The following is a 25,037-nucleotide window of genomic DNA, read 5'->3' on the forward strand; positions in this document are numbered from 1 at the left end:
CACTAATCACAACAGTCGCGGTGCTCCAACGAACGCAGCAGAAGAGAGTGAGGGACGCAACTACGATGGTGTACGCTTTCACTGCTATGCAGATCACCGGCCGGCCATGAAGATCAGGCGTGGAGTCGTGAGTGGATCTGTCGAGTTTGAGTCTGTGCACGACCCCGCCTTGACCTTGTCCTGATGGCAAAGGTGCCGTTACTCGTGACTCGTGTCTGTTTGAAGGTGCGGCCATGCTCAATCTTGAATGTACCAACAGTCACCGAGTCAAGCAGCGCGGCACCTATCGCCGACGCCAGGTACCGAAGGGATGTACATAGGCATCCACTCTAGACCCACGATTGTCCCGTACCTTTTGCGCCAAGTCGCTCCTGAGGTACCCGAGTCTTTGTGTGCCTCGCCAGCAGCAGCCAGCAGCGTGCAGAAAAGCCAATGACGAGCAAAGGTTGCTCGTCTGCTGAGCTCTCCTTGCATGCCTGCAAGAAGAATGAGCGCGCTGTGATTTCGAAAATTGTGTTCACGCGATTCACATTGCAGATCATCCATCCGCATTCAAGATTGCTCTGCAGATCGCGATGACTTTAACTGCAAGTCTGCCACTATATAAATCGTGAATAGTAAATGATGAATAGGCAGCGCCGACCAAGACAGATCGAGCACGCGTGCAGCACTATAGGCAGCCATGGCAGGCCATGATCCATGCACGACTCACACTTATGACTGCTTCCCGGGCCTATGCATGCATGTCGCGGGCAAGCATGGATTGATTGTTCCGAGATGCACTCTTTACTTCGAGCAGTCTGCATCATGCATGGCTACAGCGGCTGGTGCGGGCGCGCTGTGAAGTGAGTCAGACACATGAATCACGCCGGCCGGTCATATATATAGTGTATGTTCTCGAGCGAAGCTGGCCGGTGCACCGCGCACTTGATGCCTGCTACCAGCATGGTTATAAGTCAAGAGTGCTTGCGGTCGCCCGGATAAATGTAAGCATCAAGCACACCCGATTTTTCGTTCGAACGCACGCGGGTTACGGCCGACGCGCATTATATATAAGCATCAGCGTATATCGGCCGCGCCGCTCGCATGCACGCACAGCATAGGATGTTCCGTGCGGAGTCACTCGATCACGGTCACGAGCAGCAGCGGATCAGCAAGTCGCGCTGGTTCATCCGTCCTGCTTGAGCTTGGATCACCGGGCATATGTCCCTCCTTCCAGCCAGCTAACGCGTGAGTGGTCAGCTGGACATGGCCATTAATCCTCCACATCTCTTCAAGCATTTTGCCACATCTCCATCAGTCCACACGCCGATATAAGGGCTGCAGCACCTCATCTACTCACTGCCATCGCCGTCATCGCACCACGCACGCTCTTCCTATTCGCCAACCCTAAGAATCATCCAGATCGTTGCCAACATGTCCCATCCCACATCAGAAGCCCCCAAGGCCGCACCAGTGCCGTACTTTACGCTCAACAATGGGGTCAAGATGCCGGCCGTGCTAATGGGCTGCTGGCAGGGTGACTTTGAGGGCGAAGGCAAGAATCTAGATCTGGCCATCAGCAACGGCTACAGGGGCTTGGATACCGCCACGCAGTACAAGGTACGCATCGACGCAGCAATCTTTTGCCTTTTTGAGGGTTAAGCTGAACAGTCTCCACTGCAGAACGAAGCCATCGTGGGGCAAGTGATTGCCGAGTCGGGACTTTCTCGCGATCAGCTCTTTGTCACGAGTGAGCAGCGTGCTCCAATCTATTGAAGAGAGACGCAATGATCGCTCACTATTTTCGCCACGCTCGTAGCCAAGCTTGCAAATTCAGAGTCAGTGTCGAGTGCTGCGACGAGGCAATGGCTACGGAGGCTAGTGCTCACATCAGGCTTCCATTCTCTCCCCCCCTCTCTCTCTCTCGACTTGCAGACACCACGACGTCGCTGGCGCTCTTTCTCGCTCGCTGGAAAAGCTCGGAGGTCAGATCGATCTGTACCTGATGCACTGGCCACAAGGCGTGGACCAATCCACCGGCGCCCTTTTCTCCGATCAGTCGAGCGGCAATGAGCTCCCAGACTATGTTCGCACATGGAAAGAGATGGAGAAAGCTTACAAAGCGTCAAACGGAAAAGTCAGAGCCATCGGTGTTTCCAACGTGGGTTTGCGCGCCGAGCAAGTTCTGATATTTGGTCTGCGCATCTCACGTTGGGCGCGCTCGCGATAGTTTTCGATCAAGACCTTTACGGAGCTTTTGAAACATGCAGAGGTGGTACCAGCAGTAAATCAGATCGAGTGAGTGAGCAACAGTGCCGCTTAGCATGCGTGGCAGACTCGCTGACGCCTTCCCACTATCGCCAGGGGCCACCCATACCTCCCAGAAGCCGAGCTTGTGCAGTGGAGCAACGAGCGCAAGATTCACACCTCTCTTTACAGCCCGTGAGTACACACTCTGCGGCTTGCTCGAGCTTTTTCTGGCTTTTTCTTGTGGGCTGACGTGAATATGCCCGCGACAGTCTCGGACAGTCTAACTCGCCACTGCTGAAGGATGACCTGCTCAACTCTATAGCCGCCTCGCACAACGCAACGGTAGCTCAAGTCATCTTCGCCTGGGCCATCGCCAACGGCCTCTCAGTCAATCCGCGATCGACCAACCCTGAGCGGCAGGTGCAGAACATCACGCTAATCACGCTCACAGACGAAGAAGTGAAGAGGATCGATACGCTGCACAAGGAAGATGGCAAGCACACACGTCTGTGCAACGTTGCGTGGTCGAAGGAAAATTCTACCGCGGGAGGATGGACACTCCAACAACTTGGCTGGGACATCGGTTTTGAAACGGCTTGAACGAAGACGGTAGCTGGTCGTCACAGCACTAAAAGGAGCGCGTCGCTTCAGGGTCTCTTATGGAGCTTTGGCTTTGGACGGTGCCCAAGGTGGAAGTGCAGCGCCTTTGAAGCTTCCATAAGGGTCTGCAGGGAATTCTGGAGCCTTGTCATCTTCGTAGAGATGTCGATCCTCGATCGAATATCTGAACAAAATACCCAGTTGTTTCTCCGTAGGCAGACGTCCTGGCCGCTTAACACCACGCGGCAGTCGAAAATTGAGGTCGCCCTCCTTCTCTTGAAGCTGAGCGCCATATTCCCTTCTTTCGCGCTTGGGGTTCAATAGAAACTCTTCCGGAGCACCCTTGGAGATCTTGTTGAGCTCGGCGTGGAATTCCATCGCAAAGAGATTGAAGAATCTCTCGGAAGCCCCTGTCACAGTCACAGATAGAGATTGGTCGACATTGATGCGCCGGAAAACGGAGTCGCTGCGCAGGTCCCCACTCACCGAATTCAAAGACGGTCTCGTAGCGAATGGCGCGTAGCTCGCGGAGCTGTGCCAGCTTGACGGGGTCTTTTCCACCATCGCGCTCCAGCTCTGCAGCTCGTTTCAAATCCGGCTCGATATCTTTCATGATCTCTGCCATCACTTGGCGGCGCTTCGCCTCGGGCGTATCGGGCGTCGCGGTAGACGTTTGTTTGAGCTCAGTTTGCATGGCCTGGATGGTCTTCTGCTGAGCCGCCCCGTAGAAACTTGCGACATAGGTGGTAAAGTCAGTCACAACGTCCAGACCGCGCGGGGCTTTCACGTCCCTTTGGTTGACGTGTGCAACGTCGAGCTGCTTGACCAGCCTGACAAGGTTGCAGGCCTGTTTCGAAAGCTGATGCTCGTAGCCGATGCGCAAGCCTGCCCACTTTGCAGCCAGATCGACCAGCCTCGCGAGCTCGTTGATGTAATCTGTCTTCTGGTCGGCAGCCAGTTTGGCGCTCTCGAGCTCAGCTTTGTACGCGCTCAAGGCCGCACCGTCGGCGTTCTTGTCAAACTCGAAATGGGCAAATCTAATGGTACCCTTCGCGTTGGTCACCGTGACAGTTTTGCCTTTCGCAAACCACTGTGACAGGCTATCAAATGGAGCTTGCATCCCGACGTTGGCATTCCAGCTCGCCGCCGTCTCGGCTAGGTATTGAATGATCAGTCCGATGTCTTGGAAGTGCTCCGAGACAGTGGCCGTCTTGTTTCGAGCTGGAGATGTATATGACACCTCCTTCTGCTGTTTCAATGACTGTGCCTGGTTCAAAGCGGTGCGGTAGGCTGATTTTGCAGCTGCGTGTTGCAAATCCAGATCCCAAACCGGTTTGGTGCAATGTTGAGAGAAGTGTGCAAGCTCGTGAATTGTGAGACCGTAGATGAAGTTGGAGACGCAGCCTAGGACGTCAGGATTGACGACGGGCCCGCCAGCGTTGTTCTGCAAAGCTGCGCTAATGCGGTGAGCTAGCACGGGATTATGACCGTCATTGCTCTCCAAGGCCATACCCTGCACCAGCTGACCGACCGCCACGGTGTCGGGGACGATCGGGTAAGTGCTGGTCCTGACGGCATAGCCAGGGCGAGGCGCCCAGTACTCTGTGCCGTCCGGCTCCATGGAGACAAAGGCGATTTCTGTGCCGTACACTCCGCCCACATCTTTGATCCCGTCGATGCTGGATACTTCTTTGCCTTCCAGGCCAAAGTTGCGTATCGCGTCCTGCATGGCAGGATTGAGTGCGCATTGAGCAGCTGCCAATGCCTCGAACGTGTCCGAGTCCCAATCCACCTGTGGTCGACGCGGATCTTTTCTGGTCGCGTCGGTGGGCTCGAGGAACACCATGCCGGTAGCCGCGCTGAATTTGACCATGGAGTCTTTGAGCGAAGCAGCTTGAGCAATAGCCTTGAGGCGGTCGAAATATTTGGAGGATGTGTCGGCGATGTGGTTGCGAATCTGCTCTTGCGTCAGGCTGTCAAATGCCTGGACATCTAATAGGGAAAATCACCAAGCTTGAGCGTCAAGTATCACGACCACGCCGCCATTGTAATTGGCACTCACTCTTCAGCCAGTCCTTGGGATACACACGGCTGACGGGCAGAGGTGGGGGCGTGGGGGCGTTGGAGAGGAAGGCGTCCAAGTCGACGACGCCGTAATCACCCGAGTCGCGATTGAAATCACGCGGCGGCTTGTCATTGAGCTTTGTGGGAGCCCGCGGGCGCTTGTTCGTGGGTTGTGGCTGGCCGGGTTTCCATGTGACAATGTTTGGCAACGCAGCCTGCCTCTGCTGCATGACAAGACCTGCAGCTGGCTTGGGTCTGGGAGGCGGGCTCAGGTTGGTTTGGACGCCGATCGCTGGTGCATCCGCCTTAGGAGGCGCTTTTGGCGTGGTGGCCTTGTTCCATTTGGCCTCACCTGCTGCTGCGTCCGATGTGGCCGAAGTCGGGTTGGGTTTGTTCTCAGCTGCTGGACCCGTGGCTGGCACTGTAGTAGCAGCCGCGGAAGTCGAATTCTGGCTTGCTTTGCCAATCGTGGGTGCGCCCGCCTTGGGAGACTCCGTTGGCCGCGCAGCCTTGTTCCATTGAGGGTCACTTGCTGTTGAACCTGTCGAGTTAGGTGGCTGAGCCGCCGGAGTCTTGGCTGCGACCGTAGTAGTGCTCTTGGTAGCCATCTTTGCGAGCTCTTGGCGTGAGAGGGATAAAGGGAGTACTCGAACGAGGCGAGGATGTAGGTTTGGAGAAAAAGGCGGGCTGTTCTCTCGCTGATACATTCCCGCTTTATAGGCCAGATGCGAGCTCTTTGTGGTATTCTCATCAAGTGCTGGCAAAATTGAGTCGCGTCCATTCGCGGCGCGCTTGCCGTGTTGCGCCCCGTGAGCAATCGGGGAGCTTGCTACGGCTGACAGACACTCACTCTGCCTTCTTCTCTCCTAGACTATCACATGGCGCCAGCCGGGTAGCCATGACAACAACGCGCCTTTCATTGCACGCAGTCGCGGCTCACGATGAGCGGGAATTGGGTGCATAATGGATAGGCGAAGGTGTTGCCTTGGCCATTACTTTCATTGTGGCTTGCCCTTGCCGCTGGTTCCCGACACGCGCCTCTCGGGTGCAAAAGTCACCTCCATTCGCCGAGCTGTTCCTTGATTCCAGAAGCCGCGAATTTGATTGCGGACATGCATGGCAAGCGCATCTGCTGCTGCCTTTTCGACTGCTGCCGAAGACGCAATATTCCAGGGATGAGTCGGTGGTGAGAGGAGGACGCGAAGAGGGACAATGTGAATCAGAATTTGATTACGAAACGCGCTCGCTGCAAAGCGCTCCCGAGGTCTGTGCGTGTGGCTTGCTGCACCCGCACAGACCCTCATCATCAGCCCGCACGGGCGCGACTCATCCATGCAGCAGGCGAGCAGGGACGAAGTTGCGCGGTGTGCTTTGCATGCATCCGCTACGCACAACGCGGGGAGGGAGCTTTCATTCGGCAGAGTTTGAGCTCCGCTTCGTCCTGCCTCCGCGCCCGCTTTGCCGACATTTCTCGGGATCGCATGGGAATGCCAATTGCGCGTCGTCCAACCGTGGATCGTCGTTGGGGATCAACGCTGTCTGCAGTCGGTCAAGTACGAGTGGAAATTGACCCTCACCGTCGGCGTCGGCGTCGGCGTCGTCGGGAGCGATGCTCGAGGCCATGCGGACGAAGATGTAGGAATCTTGTGTCGGCGCATCAGGGGCAAGCGAAGAGACCTTGTTGCTAACGCACGCAGACGCTCAGGTCACGCAAGACCACTCACTGCATTTGCACAGGACTCGACCAGTCACCGTAGTGGGCTCCGAACTCGCTGCTGCTGGGGTCCGACACCACAGTGTCTGAAAGTCGCTCGCAAGCAGCACCTCTCTTCACAGCTTCACTGCTGGACCGTGGCTCGGGAGCTCGCGCCTCAGCTCTGCTGTGACTTCTTCGTCGGAGCTGACTGACCTTGTCCGTCATCACACTGCGGTTGAAGCCGGACGAATTCGCAGAGCGGGGCAAGGCCGTCGACGACGATGCTATTCAAGCGCAAAGAGCAGAAGCCAGAAGAGCGCGCGCTCCCCTGCGAGCTTCGCTCTGCCTCTCTGCCTCTCTCTGACCTTCCAGGAGTCCGGAGGCGCTCGCGATCCGATCGCAGGCTAGCGCACGGTAGCATGCCTATGCGCCCCCCCACGGTCTGCAGTCGTGATGAGGCTTTCATCCACGGCTCAAAGTTGCGTGGAGAGTCGAAAGAAGCGGTCCCCACCATCTTGCGTGTCTGTGCTGCTCACTGCGAGTCAATCTATGGGCTCGGCTCTCTTCCTCAGGAGAATCTAGCTAGCCCTCACCTCCACCTTACCAGTCACGAGTATGCAGCCCTTGAGAGCAGGATTTGCGCGGCTATATATAGTCAAGAGTTCATGGGCCCCTTGCGAGTGGCTAGGCGCGTCCCGGTTCGGCTTCTCTTCTCTTCGGAAAGGGCATGGATAGCAGACAGAAGAGGAGAGCAAGTCTGGAAGCCAGCTAGGGGGTCGACACGCTTGAACCTCAGTCGCGAGTGTGGAACGGCATTCAATCTTGAATATGGAGACCGATGAGACGCGAGAATCACGAATCGAATCACGTGAATGTGAAACGAATCATCAAGCCTGTGCCCGAAACAACAACACGACTCAAGACTCCAACAAGAGGAGGCATCACGTGTTGCGCAAAACATGAAGCATTCGCTAACGCTAGCGTGTGAAGGCGGCCGCCGCCATGCATGCAGTCCGAGGTATATATTAGGGTCTTGCCGAGCTGAGCTTCCGCATCGTCTAGCATCAGCTGCTGCTGGGCCCAGCTTTCAACTCAAAGCATCATCTCAATTCCCGAATCGCAGCATAATGGGCTCAGTTCGAGGGGCACGCCGCTCGGCTGAAAAGCGTAGGTCTGCACAACGCGATCGACGCTACGATGTATAGCGCTGCATACAGTCACGAGTCCATGAGTTGAGTGATTTAGTCGGTCAAGAGTGCAGCCACGCTGCATGCATGCAACTCTTGACTGTCAACAGTTGAGTCAGAGTCACGTACGTCGCGACTCGCGAGTGAGTAGGCAGCAGCGTGAATGCGACGGCGGGTGACCCGGTTGATCGGCTAGCTGATGAAGGCGCATGCGCATTTACCGCTGCAGCGCGCATGTCACCCATGCACCGCTCCTAGCTGGCCTGATCAATCTTCTGAAAGCCAATTCGCGATTCAAGGGCAGGTGCAGGTGCCTCAAAGTCGCGAGTGACAGCAATGACCAGCATGCGGGGTCAGGACTGCACGTTGCTTTGACAAAAGGTAGGCATGCCGCTTCCTCCTCTCTTCATCAACACCACCCTCATCGACTCTTGTCCCAAAACGTGGCAATCCTCGAATCGAATCCTGATCCACCCCACAAGTAAGAGCCACACAGATCCTTTTCCATCATGGCGGACCTCTTTCAACCCGGAGCTACCAACTACAGCCTGCACGCCCTGCCTGCAGCTCTCTTCATCTCGGCGCTGCGTGAGTGGTGTGGTGCTGCAAGGTCATAAGCAATGGCGAGATGCGCAGCGGTTGACAAAAGATCAGATCATCATGACCATCTCCCCCATCCCCCAAATCACAATCTTGAATGCAGCCCACTGGTGGTCCATCTACCAAGTCGAGTCTCGTCGAGGCAAAAAGTCCGCCGACTCTTCCTTTCAAAAGGGTTGGGACAACACCAACCCACGAGCATGGGTCGCGCGTCTGAACGCCCAAGCAGCTTCCGGCAAGCAGCTGACTCCTCTAGAGGGAGCTGTGCTGCGCGCTCAATCTGCTCAGCAAAACGGCTTCGAGTGGTTCGGAGCTTGGGGTCTCGCCATTCTAGCTGGCAATGTCGCCAAGCTGCCAGCTCATGAGCTCAACTCCCTCACCCTCGCTTACCTCGCCCTAAGAGTCATCTACAACTACCTCTACGTCACCACTTCGTCTCGCGGTGGAAGCTTCATCAGGACCGCCGTCTTCCAAGTGAGTTTCCAGAAAAAAAAAAGCAAAGGATCACTCACGTCGATTGGTCCAAGGTCGGATGCTCGCTCGACTGCCCCCACATAGAAGGAGACGCGTTCCTGACAATTTTCCCCCCTCGCCTTTCCTGCTTCAGGGTACCGTGATCATCATGGTGCGCCTCTTCTGGAAGTCTGGACAGGCTCTCAAGTGATGCGGAACATCGTCCTGCACAGACATTCCTCACGCTAGTCAATCACTCGACACTCTTGTCGCATCCATTGCCATCAATTGCTCTTTGAACCTGTATCCTCGTGATTTGAAAGAGCGCACCAGAGCCAGGTCGTTCGTAGCGCCGACAGGAGCCGCAGCTTCACGAACCGTGCCCCGAGAGGTCTGGCACACAGTCAGCGCTCACTGCATTTCATTGGACACCTCAGATCAGTCGGAGGCGCGCACGGGCTCATGAAGACGTCGCATTTCGAGAAAGGAAGGGGGTCATACGACGAGACGGTGTGGGCAGCAGAAGCGAGCGAGATGCTGGCAGGAATACGTGAGATCACATGGAACAGCGCAAAGAAAAGATGTAGGGTGACGACGAGTATAAGGCATTCGATCCGCATCAGCCCACTCGCTTGACCGTTCTTCTTTCGCCACTGCCGGCGATCTTGACGAGGCCCTAGAGATGTGCGCATATGAGAGCAGTGAGGGTTGTCAGCATGAATGCATGCAATTTTTAGCAACGCGCCCCGACTCACCTCGGTCTCGAGAGTCCTCATCAAATCGTACAGCTCGGTGGGGTCGACGGATCCATACGTGCTTTGTTCCGCCAGGGCTTTTGCCAGCTCCGAATACCTGATTGCGCGCGCGGATACGTTTGGGGCGGTCGAGCCATTCGCAGCGTTCGTTCCGCCTCCCATCGAGTCGATGAGGCTAATCACCTCTCGTCTCAGATCGCTTGCGAGCTTTCGGCCTGCAAGACCTCGACCAGTGTTGACGAGGTCCAAGTCGATGAGTCCAGTGGTGGGATCCGTAGCGCTGCTCTTGGTCGCCTCCGCGATCAATCTGGCCGCTTCGTCGACGTCTTGAACCTCCACCGTCTCGCTCCATCGCATGCGCGCATGGGCTTCAGACAATCGGATCATGCTCTCGAGCTGTCTCGTGGTAGCAGTGATGCGCCGCTCTGAGCTTCGCGGATCTTCGCCCGCTTTTCGCAGGGCCACGTAGCGTTCGGCAAGCGCTTCACCAGCTGCTGCCGAGATCACTGGATGAACATTGGCACGCACGTGTCCAATGTACGACGTGAGCGTCTCAATGGGAAGCACGTCAGCTCCGGGGGCGGTGCTAGGTCTATCTTCGAGGTACAATCCCACCAAGTGTCGAGCCAGACGTCGGTCCGACGCTTCATCGACCTTGTCGAGCACGAGGTAGACCAGGTCGAAACGTGAGATCAGCGTTGGTGGAAGGTCGATGTTGCGCGTGATGGGCAATCGGACGTTGTATTTGGAGCCAACGGGGTTGGCGGCGGCCAACACAGATGTCCTGGCATTCAAAGTGGTGATGATGCCCGCCTTTGCGATCGACACCGTTTGTTGTTCCTACGCCACCAGGGAAGCTTTGATTAGTCAAGCGCATCACACTCGAACTCGCGGCAATACTCACCATCACTTCGTGCAAGACGCTGCGAGTTGCGTCGCTCATCTTGTCAAATTCGTCGATGCAGCAGACACCTCCGTCACTGAGCACCAGAGCACCGCTTTCGAGGACCAATTGCTTCGTGTCGGGATCCCTGGTGACGTAGGCCGTGAGACCGACGGCGCTGCTTCCTTTGCCGCTCGCGTACACGCCTCTAGGGGCGATCTTGTGCACGTACATCAGCAGCTGACTTTTACTCGTTCCTGGGTCACCAACCATGAGCACGTTGATGTCGCCTCGATACCTTGGGCCTCCACCCCCGCCGCCGGAAGAGATGGTCTTGTTGGTTCCTCCGAACAGCTGCAGCAGGATGCCCTTTTTGACGTCCTCCATTTCATAGATGCTTGGTGCAAGGCTTCTTGCCAGCAGCTCGTAGCAATCGGGACGGTTCGCAATCGCACGCATCTTTTGCTCAGTCTCGGAGTTGAGGGCTTCAGCGGTGTGCGTTTCACCGTCGTCGTCCGCGTCGTCATCTTCCTCGCCACCAACTCCGAGAGCCTGAGCACGACGGGCGTCACCCTTTTCTGCCACACCGCGGGTGCTGGCGTCCAATCCTAGTCGACGCGTGTCGCCCTGCTTTATGTGAATGACATCCACAAACGTCTTGTACAAGCTCTTTTGGGTGCGCGCACGAGGGTTGACGCGAACCGCCTGACTGCGAAAGATTCCAGTCACCTCGACTCGATCACCTGGCTTCGACACGTCTACCAGCTCATCGTAGGAGCAGAGAGTGACTGTGTGCGGAGTCTGACCATCCGGCACAGCGTCGGGAGTCTCTTGAAGACGAATGACTTGCCTGTCGGCAAACTCGCACCTGTTGTGGATGAGCGAGATGGTGCCCTGCTGGTTGCACATGTCTCGCGGGCAACGGTCTGGCTCGGTGATGCGACCTCGATCGAGCTCGACGGGGATGGTGTGGTTGCAGGCCATGCACCTGAAGAAGGCCTGCTTCATGTCGGGGATGATGGGCGTGCAACGAATGACGAGACCTCGAATGGTGATGAGTTTGTCGATGTCGCTGGGGTTGAGCTGCCTCATGTTGATGGCGTCCAGGCCGAAGGCTCTGACTTTGAAGAGCGACGACTCCAGCCGCTCCATGTCGGCCGATATTTGTTGTTGGCGTTCTGCCTCTTCGACGGCGCCGCCTCCATACCGAGGGGCGTTGGCAGCGTCCCTCTCTGCCAAGTCGATCATCTCATCCTTGAGCACTTGGTCCATGATGGGAACGACTTCATTCGGGTACTTGATGAGGTGATGAGCCAGCTGCTTCGATGGCCCAAAGGCAGCCAGATCCGTTACGCGCAGGTTGAGGTTGGTCTGATCGGTGATGCGCATACGTCGAAGGTAATTCTCGTACACCAACGTCTCTCCCTCGGACACTTTGCGACCTGGCGGGACACGAGCATGACTGTTTGCGCGCCCCTCGCCTTGCTCCTTGGCTTCAGCAGCCCATCTGTATTTGAGCTTGAATGCGCGCAGGAATTCTCTGAACATGGTCATCGTCGAGCCAATGCTGACAGTGGTGCCCCAAATGACCTTTTGGTCTGGGGCGGGCGCACCTGCGTTTGCGAGGCCGTTGCCGTCGGAGGGTACTGCTTGAGACAGACTAAAGTCGGAAAAGGACGAGGCAGCGCCATCCTCGGTGCCTACAGGGGTCTGGTGACGAGCAGCGTAGTTTCTCGCTTGGCGCATTGCAGCAGGCGATACTTGCAATGCACTCGAATGAATCTCACCGCGGCGGGGACGGGGTGTAGAGAGGCTGCTTCGTGGAGAGCTGCCGAACCCCCCCGGGCAATGTGGGTGAGCTATACTGCCGCTGAGAACGAGAGGTGCTCACAACTCACTCGTCGAAGAAGAGTCCACTTCGCTGGTGCGACTGTCGAGCAGTGCTGCCGGGGGTAGCGTTGCGATTCCCATCGTCATGGTTGCTCGTGTGGCCCGCAGCAGCTCGAGGTGTGCCAGCTATGGAGCTCGATGGGAAGCGCAGTGGAGAGGATTCGCCATAGCCGCCTGCGTCCAAGTACAATGAGAGGTTGAGCACGAGTCAGTGATGGCGGGGAGGACAGAAGAACATGCAGCGACTACTCACGAGCAGAGGAAGGGGCGACGCTGGAAGCACCGCGACCATTGCGCATGCTCTTTGGAGTGGCGCCCAGTCCGGGCGCAGGACTGGATGAAGGGAACTGGAGAGGGCTAGAGATGGCGCCTGCTCGACTACCAGGGGTGCGATGAGGCGTGCTGGTGCCGTCGGCCATCTCTGCGTCCGATGGATTGGCGCCGGGCGTAGACATCCTCGCTCACTTCTTGGAGATGGCAGGCGTGCTAATGACAGGTGACAGAGGGTGGGACGCCAAAATAATCTCAGCAGCTGAGCGTGCGGTTGCTGCGGAATGTGGTTGCCTGGAATGAAGATCAGGAGTCAAGGTGGGGGAACGTGTTGGTGCGAACACGGCTACCTGCCTGCTCAATGGCCACATTCGTGTTTCGTGATGCGCATTGCCCAACAGGCGCAACCTACACAGATAACATCGCGCGTACTTCTCGACTCGTCTGTGCGGCAGCCACATCGCGAGCGCCGTACAAAGAGACACGCGCGTCTTCTGCCCCCTCGACGCGTCTCTAGACGCGTTCGCGTAAATTGATGCATGTCGCGTCAAGCAGGTTGCTCTCGCACGAGAGTCATTGGTCAGCCACGTGGCTTGTCGAAGATCTCATCCCAAAAAAGTCGCGCGTCCGAGGAAAGGAAAGGTTTACGCGAGGTATGGATGTGTAGATGGGATTCGAGATGATGCAGGCATCGCATCGCAGCCTCCTGTGCTCGACGTTTTCTTGATCCACCCTTGCAATTCTGAGTTGATCGCTCATTTCAGATGTACAAGTCGTAATCATCCAAACATCTCATCCAAGCCGCAAGTAGCACTTCAAGTCGCTACCTGCCGCGCGCGTCCCTTCATGCTGTTGCAGCATCCGGCTGACCCCCACCACGACTACCGCCGACTGCTTTGAACCGCATCTAGGCAGGAACAGCTCGCTTTTTGTGAACTTCCGGACGAGCACAATCGCCTCTCCCAACTTGCGCCTCCTGAACTATACACACGATGAGCAGTGGCGTCGCAGCGGCTCAGCAGGCCGGCGACTTCGTCATCGCACCCGAGAGCACAGGCTCCAAACTGAGCACTGCAGACTGGCCCTTGCTACTCAAGAATTATGTGAGTCATGGCGCCCGTGCCCGCGCATGCGCGGAGCTGCGCTTCTCACTGACGCTCTCGTCCGTGTGCCTCCTCTCCTTGAACACGCTCGCAGGACAAGTTGCTCGTCAGATCATCCCACTTCACCCCCATTCCCCACGGATGCTCGCCATTGAAGCGCGATCTGAGCAGCTACATCAAATCAGGCGTCATCAACCTCGACAAGCCTTCCAATCCATCATCCCACGAAGTCGTAGCATGGATCCGTCGCATGCTCAGGGTGGAAAAGACGGGTCACAGCGGTACACTGGATCCAAAAGTTACGGGCTGTCTGATCGTGTGCATAGATCGAGCTACCAGGCTGGTCAAGTCGCAACAATCCGCAGGTAAAGAGTATGTCGCTGTGCTCAGGCTGCACGACAAGCTGCAAGACGTCAAGAAGCTGCCCAGAGCCCTCGACACTCTTACCGGCGCCCTCTTTCAACGTCCGCCTCTCATCAGCGCTGTCAAGCGCCAGCTGCGTATCAGAACCATCTACGAGACGAAGCTGCTGGAATTCGATAATGACAGGCATCTCGCAGTCTTCTGGGTCTCTTGCGAAGCGGGAACTTACATCAGAACGCTCTGCGTACATCTTGGCTTGCTTCTTGGTGTCGGCGGTCACATGCAGGAATTGCGGCGTGTGAGGAGCGGTGCGCTGAGCGAAAACGACAACATTGTCACCATGCACGACTTGTTGGATGCTCAGTGGCTGTACGACAATCAGCGCGATGGTGAGTGGTGCGCGTGCATCAGAAGCTGGATCGCGTATTCACTATCCTAGTCTTTTGTCATTCGTCTTCACGCAGAGTCGTATTTGAGAAGAGTGATTCGGCCGTTGGAATCATTGTTGGTAGGATACAAGCGCATCGTGGTGAAAGACAGCGCAGTCAACGCAGTATGCTACGGTGCCAAGCTGATGATTCCCGGTTTGTTGCGGTACGAGTCGGCGATCGAAGTGGCGGAAGAGGTTGTGCTCATGACCACAAAAGGAGAAGCTATTGCCATTGCTATCGCTCAAATGTCCACAGCGGATCTCGCAACGGTGGATCACGGAATCGTAGCCAAAGTCAAGAGGTGCATCATGGAGCGCGACACATATCCGAGGAGATGGGGATTGGGTCCTAAGGCGCAGGAAAAGAAAAAGATGATCAAAGGGGGTCAATTGGACAAGTACGGAAAGGAAAATGAAAAGACTCCCGCGACGTGGAAGGCGGCATACGTGGACTACGCTGCCAATGGTGGAGAGAATGTCGCGAACCCTGCTGCGTCTGGTGCGGCCGCTGCTGCTGCTGGGGCAGCTGCAGGTGCTGTCAGTGCTGCTGAGACACAACCAACGAACATGTCCTCAACTGCTGGCAGCAAGCGCAAGAAGCAGGATGACGAGGCCGTTGGTGATGTGACGATGGAGAGCAGTGCAGGAGCGGATGCTGGAGAGACGGAGGAGGAGCGCAAAAGGAGGAAGAAGGAAAAGAAGGAGAGGAAAGCGGCTGAGGCTGCTGCTGCTGCAGCCGCAGGTGGAGCAGAGGTGAGTATCGACTAAGGGACCTTGACTTGGCGCAACATGCTGGCTCTAGCAGCAGAAAGACACTCGACCTTATACGTGCCCTCTTCGCCGCAGACTTCTAAATCGGAAAAGAAGAAGAGGAAGAAGGACAAGGATAACGAGTAGTTGTGTTTCACGCTGTCCCTCCGGTCGTGTACTGGTAATCATCTCATTTCAGTAGCCCTCCGTCATCTCTCTTTTGGCTCCTCATCTCATCGCGATGCGTCTTTGAAAAGCGCGTGAAAGCATCGCACTGGAAGCACAGTGCAGACTCAGGCGGCGATGCGCGCTGCTGATGGAAAGTTACAGGCCAAAGAAGTGGTCCGGCTGCCACACATGTCACCCAGGGTCTGTGCGCAGGAGCGCCTCACTCGACGTCATGGTCCTCGCCGTGGAAGAATCGCAGAATCGCAGCAGCAACGACGACGCCATCGTGTTCCAGATGAGCCTTTTCCCTAGCTTGTGCAACTTCCATCTTGTCCGACTCGTCGATGCTGCCGGCTTCCTTGCGAAGCTGGATTTGCCGGTGCACCATGGTATCGTCGAATCCAAGATGGCCTTGAGATGTGAAGAGCCTGTCTCTGATATAGACTCCTTGCACTTTGGTGTGTTGGGAAGAAGCCCAAATATGCACCCTCGTGCCGGGCTCTAGCAGCCCATTGGAAGTTTCGGGTGTAGGAGCATCGACGACTTGATCCTGATGCATCTGATGCAGTGCCAGTGTATCTTCATCCGTCCTAAAGAGCTTCTTGCCGATGGGCGTCAGGTTCATCTCCGTATGGCTCAGCTCCCACTTTTGACCCGCATGTTGTCGCACTTGGCATCCCAACATGCGATTGAGCAATTGATGACCAAAGCATACGCCCGAGAATTTGAGCAAAGGTCGACGAGACCAGAGATGTTGGAGGAGCTGCAAGAGCTGCAAGATCCACTCGTCGTCGCCGTGCGCATCGTACATGCTTCCACTGATCAAGATTGCCCCCACATCCTCCCCTATCTCTTCGTACCTCGGCACACGTCCAAATTTGCCCTCACCCGCATCGTCCACCACAAAGTGCATGCTCGTCTCGATCTTGAGCGGATGGGGGGAATGCGAAGATCCGGCGGATTCGAATAGGTCGTGGAAAATTTGACCGAAGGAGCCTCGCTCGGACAAGGTTTTGGGATGCGGATCATCCGTCTCCAAGACGAGCATGCGGAGCGTATCAGAGGATGTTGCAGAGCTGGTCATGATGAAGAATTGGGAAGGGGGGTAAGTGGTGCTATACTTTTGTGAGGTATACGAGCAAGATGAGATGGTATTGGGCGAGGAGACCTGGAGCGGAACAATCAAGAAGTGCTAATTGGCATCAATCGCGGATCTCTTCATATAAGGATCACACGACTGGCCTTTGCTGCCCGGCAGCATCCCCCAAAAGAAACTGGACGGAACAAAGTGTCCTTCCTCACCTTCATCGTGCGCGCCGCTTTGCGACATACCAATCGTGAATTGTCCTCTAGCTTCGCCGCATCGCGCCCTCTTCCAAGACATGCCAAGACCCTTACCAAATCAAACGCGTTCGCGCATACATTCGTGACCGAGACTCACGACTTTGGCATTCAAATTGTCACAAATCCGCGTAGCGTGTGCATGGCTCGCTTGACCACTGCTGACGTCGATCATGCAAGCCTGTCCACACCTCACCACCATAGCCCCGTGCTCAAGCGGGGGGTACACGTGCCCAGTGAATGCGCGAGTACTCTGCGAGTAAGACCACGACGGCGAATTGTTTGCTGTGTGGCAGCAGTCGTGTGTCTCTTCTTGCTGACTTCTGACTTGAACACACGCAAGCCATGCACGTCACTCACGGTTAATTCCGTTTAGAGCCTTGCTGGGCGCGCCGATCGCAGACCACGCATGCATGCATGCGCGCGTTCTTCAGCCAAGCTAGCCTCTTGCGAGCGGTTTCTCCGCGTCGCGGCCGTGTCCGGCCGGGAGATGCATGCCATGAATCAGCACCATGCAATTGCAAGTCTTGAGTCGCAAGTTGTGGTTTCGAAAGTGTCATTTGCGCCTTCTGACGTGAAACGAGCAGGGTCTACAATCACGCTTGCGTAGCGGTGATTGACGCAGTGTCAACAGATAGCTGCTAGGTGGACTGCGGACTGCGCCATATTAAGCGTGGTGCAAGCCGAGTGGGATCACGAAGCGGCTTAATCAAAAGCTAGGCAAACGCGGGGGTATATTCTGATTGACTATCGGGAAGAGGGGGGTGTAGTAGCAGGCTATAGTCCCTGTTGGATTCATGTGGGTTGGCAAGAGCCCAGTGCTTCAAGTTCCTCCAATGGCTTGCCAAATTGCGATCGAATGACCACACGACAGGATTGGACTGCAGGATAGGGCTAGGTCTGAGCATGAAGCCTCGTAGGCAGAGCGATGGCCTTCGAGCGCATGAAAGGACAGCAAGGTGAGATTGAGCCATGCTTCTGCCTCTGTGCTTCTGCCGCTTGCTTTATGTTGTTTGACGGAGATCTGATCACCGAATGATTCCATGGCCGAGCAGATTCGACAGATGGAGATGTGCTCAGCGCGGTGTGAAGTGCCTCATGAGAGGACACAGGCGTGCCAACTCCTCGCCAGCAGGCGTTGAATATGATCAAATGCCTCAGGCTGAGTCGCGGAGAGCGTCTTTGAGAGCATCGCCGGTCTGTGCATCCAGCACCTCATCTTTGCTGGCACTGCTGAGTTCCCGTTCCGTGCTCGTGTTCATCCTATCCACCTCGTCGTTCATCCTATCCAACCACCTCTGCAACAAGTTCGCATTGTCCCTCTTCAGATCCTCGTTTCTAATCTCGATCTGGTTCAATTCCAACGTCAATCCCGTCAACTCGTCTTGAAGCATTTCTACCAATTTGCTCTTTTCCACCATGGCATCTTGAAGATCTTTTTCGCTTCGACGCGATCGATCCAACTCCCTGTTGAGCTGCTCCACCGCCAATGTGGACTCGCCGTAAGAGGCTTCCTTGCTGCTCAGAAGATCTGTGAGGGTCAAGAGGCGCTGAGCGTTGGCGGATTGCGTCTTGTACATCTCTGTTAGCTCTGTGCGCGCTTGTTGCAACTGCTGCGAGAGCCTGAGAGGTAGCGTAGTGCAGCCGCGTCATCTGGCGTCAGCCCCTGGCCAAGGCGGTCCTCACATCCATCCGCTCGCCTTTCGACTCACTCTTCGGCGGAGCCGCGAGCAGCTTCTGCTGCGAAAGGGGATTTGAGAGCGCTGGTGATGGGCGGCTGAGATACTGGCGGCGGGGTAGGGGCAGCGGCCACGGCGATCCCGCTTGTGCCACTCCTTGAAGCTTTGGCTCTGAGACTGGCAGCATAGCGCGACAGCTGTTGAACTGCAACAAAGATTGGATGAGAGGATGAACACGCTGAATGGAAGGCGAGCTGTGTAGAGGAGCAGGACGAGCCTCTATCTCCGCTCGACTCACAATCGGCTACTACACCATCCAGCGCTGATTCTCTGGCATCCCTTTCTTGAAGACGTAGGCCTATCAGCTGACTCCAGGACATGCTGCCGTGCTTGCTCGCCCCAAGCGAGGTTGCTCCTGCTGTAGGTGAGAGAAGGTGAGTAGACATGCGCTCTCGCTGGCTGTGCAGCGCGAGTCTGAAAGGGAGAGGGTGGACGTGAGATCGACAAATGATGGGTGATTAGATGCTTGTATGCGATGGAATATCCGCCGACAGTGATGAGTTGCGAGTAAACGGGCCTTGGTGTCCCAGCGAGTCAAGTGGGCAAAGGTCAGGGGAGGTGAGGAGAGAATGAAAGAGCGAGTGCAGATCTGATCTGGACTCGGCAAGCACAATTGATCAAGAGGTCTGATGAGTCGAGAGTCACGAGTCACGCGTAAGATTAGCACGCGCACCCACAGCAACCACGGCACCTGCAGACTCACGTGATTAAGATCGGGGGCGGGGGGGAGATTCGCGATTCCCACGCACGCGCCTCACATGCATGCGCATCATGGCGTTCGAACCGAGAATAAGCACACCGATACACAACAGACCTTTTCCCCCGGTGCCCATGGGAGGGGCTCGAGGGCAAGTTTCGAACTTTTGAAAGCGCTGCCCTGTCGGTCACGAGTCAAGATCGAGGTCGAGTCGTGAGTCTCATCAGTCGACGTGTGCCGGCACCGCGCGTGCAGACTTGGCTTGCCTCCTCGCTTGCCTAATTGTAACAACGGCGGGCGCGAGCTGAGACATTCTTCAAGATGTGCTCATGGACCTGTCTTGTGAAAGCACAAGCACGCATTCAGCGCGTCGAGAGCGGTGCACAGCAGCCTGCTCGCTCGTCCGCGCCGAGTCCGACCGGCCTCGCCTCGCCTCACCTGTGGCTCTAAATATAAATGAGTCACAAAGATCTTCAAATTCATGTGAATCACAGTAACAAGTCTTGAACATCAACAATCACCAATCTTGAATCGAAAGCTTGAAATGTGGCCCCGCGCTGCATGACCGAGCGCGCACACATGCATCCGCGCACCATCTGCTGCACGCCTTCGAGCTTTCCAACCATCATCAACTTGATCATCAGCTATGCGTCTCTACCTCGATGGGTAAACAAACGCCCACTCCAATACTCACCACGCCTCTCGCGCTCACCCTCACTCTCTCTACACCAGCGAGTAGGCTGCCACGCCGCCCCGCCGCAGTCGATCTTCGAACCCCCGATTTTGTCACCGCTGAAGCCCAATCCGCGTGTGGCGCTTTCAATACGCGCTGTCCAAGCGGCGAGTGCACATTCTTGATTGCACACTCGGCTTAGCTGACAGGGTGCAGCATCTTGAGCAGGCAATTTGACATGCGCAAGGTGACACCTTGAACAGCACACACGATGTCGGGCAACGCAGCGGCACCACCAGAGAGAGGTCGACCTCGCAGTCGAGTCAGCTTCTCTTCCCCGCCACAGCCACAGACGCAGCTCGCTGCTGCATCGCCAGATGCTGAAGGCACCCATGCAGCCTCTGCGCCACCTTCTCCAGCTTCGAGCGTGAGCAGCAGCACCACAATTACACTGGGTAAACCTTTACCGTTTGTGGAGGAGAGAGGGCAGACAGATTCTACTGGGGCGTTGCAAGCGACTGCAGGACATGGTTCAGATCAAGTAGGATCTTCAACATCTTCGTCTACAACTCCATCCACGTCATCCACGCTCACCAGTCGATCGCTAGCGGCCCTGAGTGGCGCCATGTCTCTCGGCCTCGGAAGCTCGGTCTCTAGCACTGCGGGCAAAGGTCACAAAGAAGCAGACCTGACGGGAAGCGACCAGTCGCTGGCAGCCTCGCAAAAGGGCAAGGCACCAGAGGGGCGCCCAAACAACCCTCGGCAAAGATCCAAAGGGCAGATGGAGAGGAGACGGGTTGCTGTTGGAGTCAGCGGCTCGTCGAACCCGATCGCTACGACACTCCAAGCTTCTCCTGCGATCGGCTCAGCTTTTGCTGCGCCCCCACTGCAAAGCGTTGGGTCCAGACACCGTGCACCTGCAACGAGCCATGGCCAAACGCCAGCTGGACCCTCTCGCACAGCTCAAAGGCTAGGACTGGAGAGCGGACAACGCGGCCCGAGGTTGTCCGTGAGATTACCCACGTCCGCAAGCCCTTCTGTACCTCCAACATCATCTTCAAGCTCGACGCGCGACACGCCGAGAAGGAGCGCAGAGGACGAGGAGCTGAAGCGACAGATCCGACTTGTTTTGAGTTCTGCAGGTAATGACGTGCCCAGCCTTGGTGCAGATTCTCGTAGCGCGTGGTCTTCCAGCACGAATCAAGACTCGACAACAAGCGCCAGCGCCCTGACAGCTTCTAGCCCTCCCACCTTCATCGGTGGTCTCTACTTCACAGACTGCATCTTCATCGCTCTAGTGTATGGACTCAACCTGCTCAGAACTTGTTCCATTGCCGAGCTCGGAGACGTTGTCTGCCTCGGCATCGTATATCTTTGTGAGTGTCTTGAGCCAGAAATTTCAGCTGAGGACCCACGCTCAACAGCCTCGCATGCCCCTTGTCTAGTCTTTAAGCTGCCACGAAACTTGGCGCGCAGGCGGACTTTGAATCCCGACGCTGGCGATGCGATACGTCCCGGTGACCGCCCAGCGAAGTTGTCGGCTTTTCACCATACCATGCTGCTGCTTGTCCGATTCATGTGCGGCTGCTTCCCTCACCTCTTTCCTAGGATCTTGTTTGCCGAGCAGACTATCGGACCTTTCGTATACTGGAGGACCGGAGGAGGCAGCGCGGATCTGGTCAGAGCGTTCGATGCTGGGCTGCAATCGTCACCAAGCAAGGCGTCGAGGAATGGGAAAGAGAAGGCGCAGCGAGAGGGAGAAAGTTTCAGCAGTCATAGCCGGAGAAGGCTGGCAGCACCTGGATTCAAAGCTTTTGAATTCTCCACACGACCTCAAGCGAGCAGTCCACAAAAGTTGAACGCGGGCGCATCGCCAACCACACTTTTCTATCTCCACGGCGGCGGCTTCTCCCTAGGCAGCGTGGCATTTTATGCAGAGGCGCTGATACGTCTCAGAAACAAGCTTTCCGCGTTGGAGACAGCTAATTCGACGAGCGATCATGAAGCGAGGGTTGTTGCTGTGGAGTACTCGCTGTCTCCCACGTCGCTCTTTCCCGTTCAACTCCTTCAATGCCTCAGGTGTTACGCTCACCTCATCGAAAAGGAGGGTCAGGACGCGAGCCGGATTTGCATCGCTGGAGATTCTGCGGGAGGCAATTTGGCCATGAGTCTGTTGCTCGTCTTGAGCGGAGCAGTCAAAGAAGAGAGGCTGAATGAGAGAGACTGGACGCAGCTACCTCTGCCCGGCAAGGCGCTGTTGATCAGCCCGTGGACCGACCTTCGTCCCCACTCAAGTCTAGCGCTCTCCGCTGACGTCCAACGTCGACGCCAAGTGAAGGGCTTCCACTGGGACTACGTTACTTCGCACGCCCTGCAACACTTTGCCCAAGTATACACAGGCGCGCTGGACAGACCCAGGAGGGTCGCTGGTCCACTTGGCTACGTTGCGCGACTGTCCACTTTCGGTCAGCGGATTGGACAGCCGACATCTGCACGGCGAACTTCTAGTTCTGGCAGCTCGCCCGACTCCAAGCGAGGCAACGGCGGGGGACATTCAAGAAGGAAAATGCCCAAAAATGGTCCAGCTGCCCAGCACAGCCTCGTCAGCACACTTGCAACGCCCATCGTCGCACTCTCACGCTTGTTGCACACGATGCTGAGTGAGCCTTTGTTCGTGTTGATAGGCGCAGCGAACGGACAGGCACCTCATTCTACCGAGCCGACCATTGGCATCCATGACGATCCAGAGGGCAGCGGACTTGACCCTCTCTTTCCAGCGGATGAGAGGTCTTGCGACATTGTCACGAGTTCGCAGGACCTTTCGCGACGTATGGACGACCCCAAGAGCGCCTTCATACATCCAGAAGCGCGCGATCTCCTCGAAAATAATCCGCTCATCTCTCCTGCCAAGGCCGACTGGACGCTCGTACCGCCTCTGGAGGGAGGCATGTACGTCACGTGGGGCAAACACGAGACGCTGGCTTATGATATCCAGGAGTGGGTATCGAGGGTCCGGGATGGGTATGCGAGCAGTCATGCGGATCAAGCTAGCGTTGTTCCGCAGGCGCCTGACCAGGACAAAGACGAGCTGAGCCCAGTCTTCAAGCAGACTGGACTAGCAGACACTGCGGATTTGGCGCCCGGAAGCGCGATGGACATTGCTCGATTGCAAGCTGAGCGCGCAGTGCAAAGCCACATTGAGCGCGGAGCGGGCGGTGTGCATGCCTGGCCGTTTGTAAACATGTGAGTAGCTTGGCTCTGAACGAGGCCCCTGTGGGACCCGATTGTCTGCGGACCGACGCTGTTCGAAGGACACTCATCCTCATGTCCTCGTCCTTCTGCATAGGTACCTTGCTTCATCTCATGCAGAACGCGAGCGAGGACTCGACCTGCTTGCGCAGTTCATAGCAAACCCGTCGCCAAAGACGCCAGTGGCTCCCGAAGGACAAGGTCTGGCTTTGCACCTAGGAAGTCCAGCATCCAGTCATGAATCAGTGCGGCTAGCTTCATCAGAGAAGCCCAGCTTGGCCCAATCTCTTGCGTCGATGAGTGTGCCAGCTAATACTGATGCTGACGTGGATCTGCAAGCTGCGACGGATGTCGACCCCGTCACTGGCATTCCGTTGTACTCGCCTGGCTCAATGCCCAGCGACACGGGCGAGGGTTTGTTGTACTCTTCGGAGGACAACTCCAACTCCCAGTCGGACGGAGGTCTAGACGAAGACTCAATGGAAGGCGACGACGGGAATGGACACGGAGAGTCTCGCGAGGATGAGGAAGAGGAAGGATCTGACCTTTCTTCCGGGTTGCAGACTGGACCTGGAAGATCTCGCGACGCGGCGCAAGGTGGCTCCGGAGACGTCTATCTCATGCCTGTCCACTTGTCTCGTCCTTCCGACAGCGGCTTAAGGAGCAGTGTAGTGGCCTCTGCTGCTCCTGTCAATGCTTGGATGGCGAGCTCCAGCTCAACAGGCGCCGCTGCCCTCCCCGAAGACCTGAATCCGAGCTACTTTGGTCTGTCCCACTACTCCCAACCGAGAATGCATTCGACCACCTTGGGCCTGCACGATCCCAATAGAGACCCGAGAATGGCGCGCATCACACACCATCCGGTGGAGCCGGAAGGTCTGTCAGACATCGCTGAGGAGGATTCGGTACTGTCGGGAAGCGTGATGAGCGATGGGTTTCAAGGTGGGCCTCCGGCGTCGAGTGCGCAACACTCTCTCTATGCCCCTGCATCGGGCACCACCAATCCTGCTGCGCGTCAAGATCTCAGACTGAATACGCGCGCTGCTACACATGGCAGGACACAGTCCCCGCCCTCGGAAGGAGAGCAAAGCGGAATGGAGGTCGACTCGGCAGAGGAGGTCTTCTCCCCGATCGATAGTCCGGCCGGAGCTTTTAGCGATGAGGAGAGCGAAACGGTTGGACATGCTCGCGGGCCCAGCTCTTCCGCTTCGACGTCGGCATGGAAGAGCAGCGCGGACCTTGCCCAGCCATCGCTTTTGTCCGAGCAGCAAGAGAATGCGCGGTCAGAGGATGCGGTGGAGTTGCAGGGTGAACTTGATGCTTCTACAATTCGCTCTACGCCAAAAAAGAAATCGAAGGCGGATGTTTGGTGGTAAGGGTCTGTGGCTTCCCTTAGCTTTCTCGCTGTAGATCGCAATGTCAACCTTCCCTGCAAAGCAGAAACGCTGCTATTGCTTCTCTTCTGCGCCCATTCTCACGACTCTTTACGTACAGACCCGGACTAGACTCACCTGAACACTGTGCAAGACATTTCCTCTGTTGTTCTTTCTACTACTGCAATTGGTTTCACGATTTGTGTGCAATTCGATATATCGAAAGACTCTTGAATGCCCTTGTCAAGAGAGTCACGAATCTTGTATGTGTGCCAATGACACTCGAATCACGTGATTTGCTTCTGACTCCAGACTGCGCTGCAGGAAAAAGAAACACTCCGACCGACGCCAGGCGGGTGTGGCGCCAAAAGTTGCGCGCGTGCGTGCGCTTGCGTGATCAGCGCGTCTGGACCGCACGATGGCTGTACGGTGTGGATGGCGTGGAGCGCGAGGCTGTGGAAAGAAAGCGCGGTCAGGCCCGGCGCGCGAAAAGGCGCCGAGAGCGCAAGTAGACCTGCTCA

At 56.4% G+C, this 25,037-nt stretch overlaps 9 protein-coding genes across 9 annotated transcripts; 5 read left to right on the forward strand and 4 right to left on the reverse strand.

The window, feature by feature from the left end:
- Positions 1 to 1,416: 1,416 nt before the first annotated feature.
- IE81DRAFT_346228 (putative GCY1-galactose-induced protein of aldo/keto reductase family) lies at positions 1,417 to 2,832 on the forward strand (the record flags this gene model as incomplete). The annotated part of the gene is made up of 7 exons (XM_025516015.1): positions 1,417 to 1,602; positions 1,666 to 1,732; positions 1,802 to 1,820; positions 1,918 to 2,143; positions 2,213 to 2,280; positions 2,347 to 2,424; positions 2,502 to 2,832. The coding sequence occupies 7 exons, from the start codon at positions 1,417 to 1,419 to the stop codon at positions 2,830 to 2,832; spliced, it is 975 nt and encodes a 324-aa protein (XP_025370998.1).
- On the reverse strand, positions 2,696 to 6,084 carry IE81DRAFT_340492 (hypothetical protein). Its single transcript, XM_025515614.1, has 3 exons — positions 4,895 to 6,084; positions 3,319 to 4,824; positions 2,696 to 3,242 (listed from the first exon to the last, which is right to left on the reverse strand). The coding sequence occupies exons 1-3, from the start codon at positions 5,601 to 5,603 to the stop codon at positions 2,890 to 2,892; spliced, it is 2,568 nt and encodes an 855-aa protein (XP_025370999.1). The 5' UTR covers positions 5,604 to 6,084; the 3' UTR covers positions 2,696 to 2,889.
- Positions 6,085 to 6,696: 612 nt separating this feature from the next.
- IE81DRAFT_61232 (hypothetical protein) lies at positions 6,697 to 7,494 on the forward strand. Its single transcript, XM_025517473.1, has one exon. It carries the CDS (start codon positions 6,874 to 6,876, stop codon positions 7,432 to 7,434), a length of 561 nt encoding a protein of 186 aa, XP_025371000.1. The 5' UTR covers positions 6,697 to 6,873; the 3' UTR covers positions 7,435 to 7,494.
- Positions 7,495 to 8,047: 553 nt separating this feature from the next.
- IE81DRAFT_322013 (hypothetical protein) lies at positions 8,048 to 9,510 on the forward strand. Its single transcript, XM_025513505.1, has 3 exons — positions 8,048 to 8,367; positions 8,483 to 8,853; positions 8,987 to 9,510. Exons 1-3 carry the CDS (start codon positions 8,289 to 8,291, stop codon positions 9,041 to 9,043), a joined length of 507 nt encoding a protein of 168 aa, XP_025371001.1. The 5' UTR covers positions 8,048 to 8,288; the 3' UTR covers positions 9,044 to 9,510.
- IE81DRAFT_333995 (putative replication licensing factor MCM4) lies at positions 9,452 to 12,815 on the reverse strand (the record flags this gene model as incomplete). Its single annotated transcript, XM_025515396.1, has 6 exons — positions 9,452 to 9,508; positions 9,588 to 10,427; positions 10,492 to 12,068; positions 12,132 to 12,283; positions 12,369 to 12,534; positions 12,614 to 12,815. 6 exons carry the CDS (start codon positions 12,813 to 12,815, stop codon positions 9,452 to 9,454), a joined length of 2,994 nt encoding a protein of 997 aa, XP_025371002.1.
- Positions 12,816 to 13,622: 807 nt separating this feature from the next.
- Positions 13,623 to 15,294, forward strand: IE81DRAFT_288196 (putative rRNA pseudouridine synthase; the record flags this gene model as incomplete). Its single annotated transcript, XM_025511751.1, has 4 exons — positions 13,623 to 13,733; positions 13,828 to 14,485; positions 14,561 to 15,063; positions 15,124 to 15,294. 4 exons carry the CDS (start codon positions 13,623 to 13,625, stop codon positions 15,292 to 15,294), a joined length of 1,443 nt encoding a protein of 480 aa, XP_025371003.1.
- A 159-nt stretch (positions 15,295 to 15,453) lies between these two features.
- IE81DRAFT_322015 (class I glutamine amidotransferase-like protein) lies at positions 15,454 to 16,719 on the reverse strand. Its single transcript, XM_025513506.1, has one exon. It carries the CDS (start codon positions 16,526 to 16,528, stop codon positions 15,665 to 15,667), a length of 864 nt encoding a protein of 287 aa, XP_025371004.1. The 5' UTR covers positions 16,529 to 16,719; the 3' UTR covers positions 15,454 to 15,664.
- Positions 16,720 to 17,942: 1,223 nt separating this feature from the next.
- Positions 17,943 to 18,844, reverse strand: IE81DRAFT_346234 (autophagy protein 16; the record flags this gene model as incomplete). Its single annotated transcript, XM_025516016.1, has 3 exons — positions 17,943 to 18,408; positions 18,498 to 18,669; positions 18,763 to 18,844. The coding sequence occupies 3 exons, from the start codon at positions 18,842 to 18,844 to the stop codon at positions 17,943 to 17,945; spliced, it is 720 nt and encodes a 239-aa protein (XP_025371005.1).
- An 881-nt stretch (positions 18,845 to 19,725) lies between these two features.
- Positions 19,726 to 24,721, forward strand: IE81DRAFT_322017 (alpha/beta-hydrolase). Its single transcript, XM_025513507.1, has 3 exons — positions 19,726 to 21,270; positions 21,340 to 23,137; positions 23,241 to 24,721. Exons 1-3 carry the CDS (start codon positions 20,166 to 20,168, stop codon positions 24,517 to 24,519), a joined length of 4,182 nt encoding a protein of 1,393 aa, XP_025371006.1. The 5' UTR covers positions 19,726 to 20,165; the 3' UTR covers positions 24,520 to 24,721.
- Positions 24,722 to 25,037: the final 316 nt, after the last annotated feature.

The sequence above is a fragment of the Ceraceosorus guamensis genome (genome assembly GCF_003144195.1).
Source record: "Ceraceosorus guamensis strain MCA 4658 unplaced genomic scaffold IE81scaffold_16, whole genome shotgun sequence".
NCBI lineage: Eukaryota > Fungi > Basidiomycota > Exobasidiomycetes > Ceraceosorales > Ceraceosoraceae > Ceraceosorus > Ceraceosorus guamensis.

Excerpts from the sequence above, each read along its gene's own strand:
- IE81DRAFT_340492 (XM_025515614.1), bottom strand. The coding sequence starts at position 5,603 with ATGTATCAGCGAGAGAACAGCCCGCCTTTTTCTCCAAACCTACATCCT. Across the intron at positions 4,825-4,894 it reads TCCCAAGGACTGGCTGAAGA|ATGTCCAGGCATTTGACAGC; the intron begins GTGAGTGCCAAT and ends TTTCCCTATTAG. Across the intron at positions 3,243-3,318 it reads CGAGACCGTCTTTGAATTCG|GGGCTTCCGAGAGATTCTTC; the intron begins GTGAGTGGGGAC and ends TGACTGTGACAG.
- IE81DRAFT_61232 (XM_025517473.1), top strand. The coding sequence starts at position 6,874 with ATGCTATTCAAGCGCAAAGAGCAGAAGCCAGAAGAGCGCGCGCTCCCC.
- IE81DRAFT_322017 (XM_025513507.1), top strand. The coding sequence starts at position 20,166 with ATGTCGGGCAACGCAGCGGCACCACCAGAGAGAGGTCGACCTCGCAGT. Across the intron at positions 21,271-21,339 it reads CCTCGGCATCGTATATCTTT|TCTTTAAGCTGCCACGAAAC; the intron begins GTGAGTGTCTTG and ends CCCCTTGTCTAG. Across the intron at positions 23,138-23,240 it reads GCCTGGCCGTTTGTAAACAT|GTACCTTGCTTCATCTCATG; the intron begins GTGAGTAGCTTG and ends CCTTCTGCATAG.
- IE81DRAFT_322015 (XM_025513506.1), bottom strand. The coding sequence starts at position 16,528 with ATGACCAGCTCTGCAACATCCTCTGATACGCTCCGCATGCTCGTCTTG.
- IE81DRAFT_322013 (XM_025513505.1), top strand. The coding sequence starts at position 8,289 with ATGGCGGACCTCTTTCAACCCGGAGCTACCAACTACAGCCTGCACGCC. Across the intron at positions 8,368-8,482 it reads TCTCTTCATCTCGGCGCTGC|CCCACTGGTGGTCCATCTAC; the intron begins GTGAGTGGTGTG and ends TCTTGAATGCAG. Across the intron at positions 8,854-8,986 it reads TCAGGACCGCCGTCTTCCAA|GGTACCGTGATCATCATGGT; the intron begins GTGAGTTTCCAG and ends TTCCTGCTTCAG.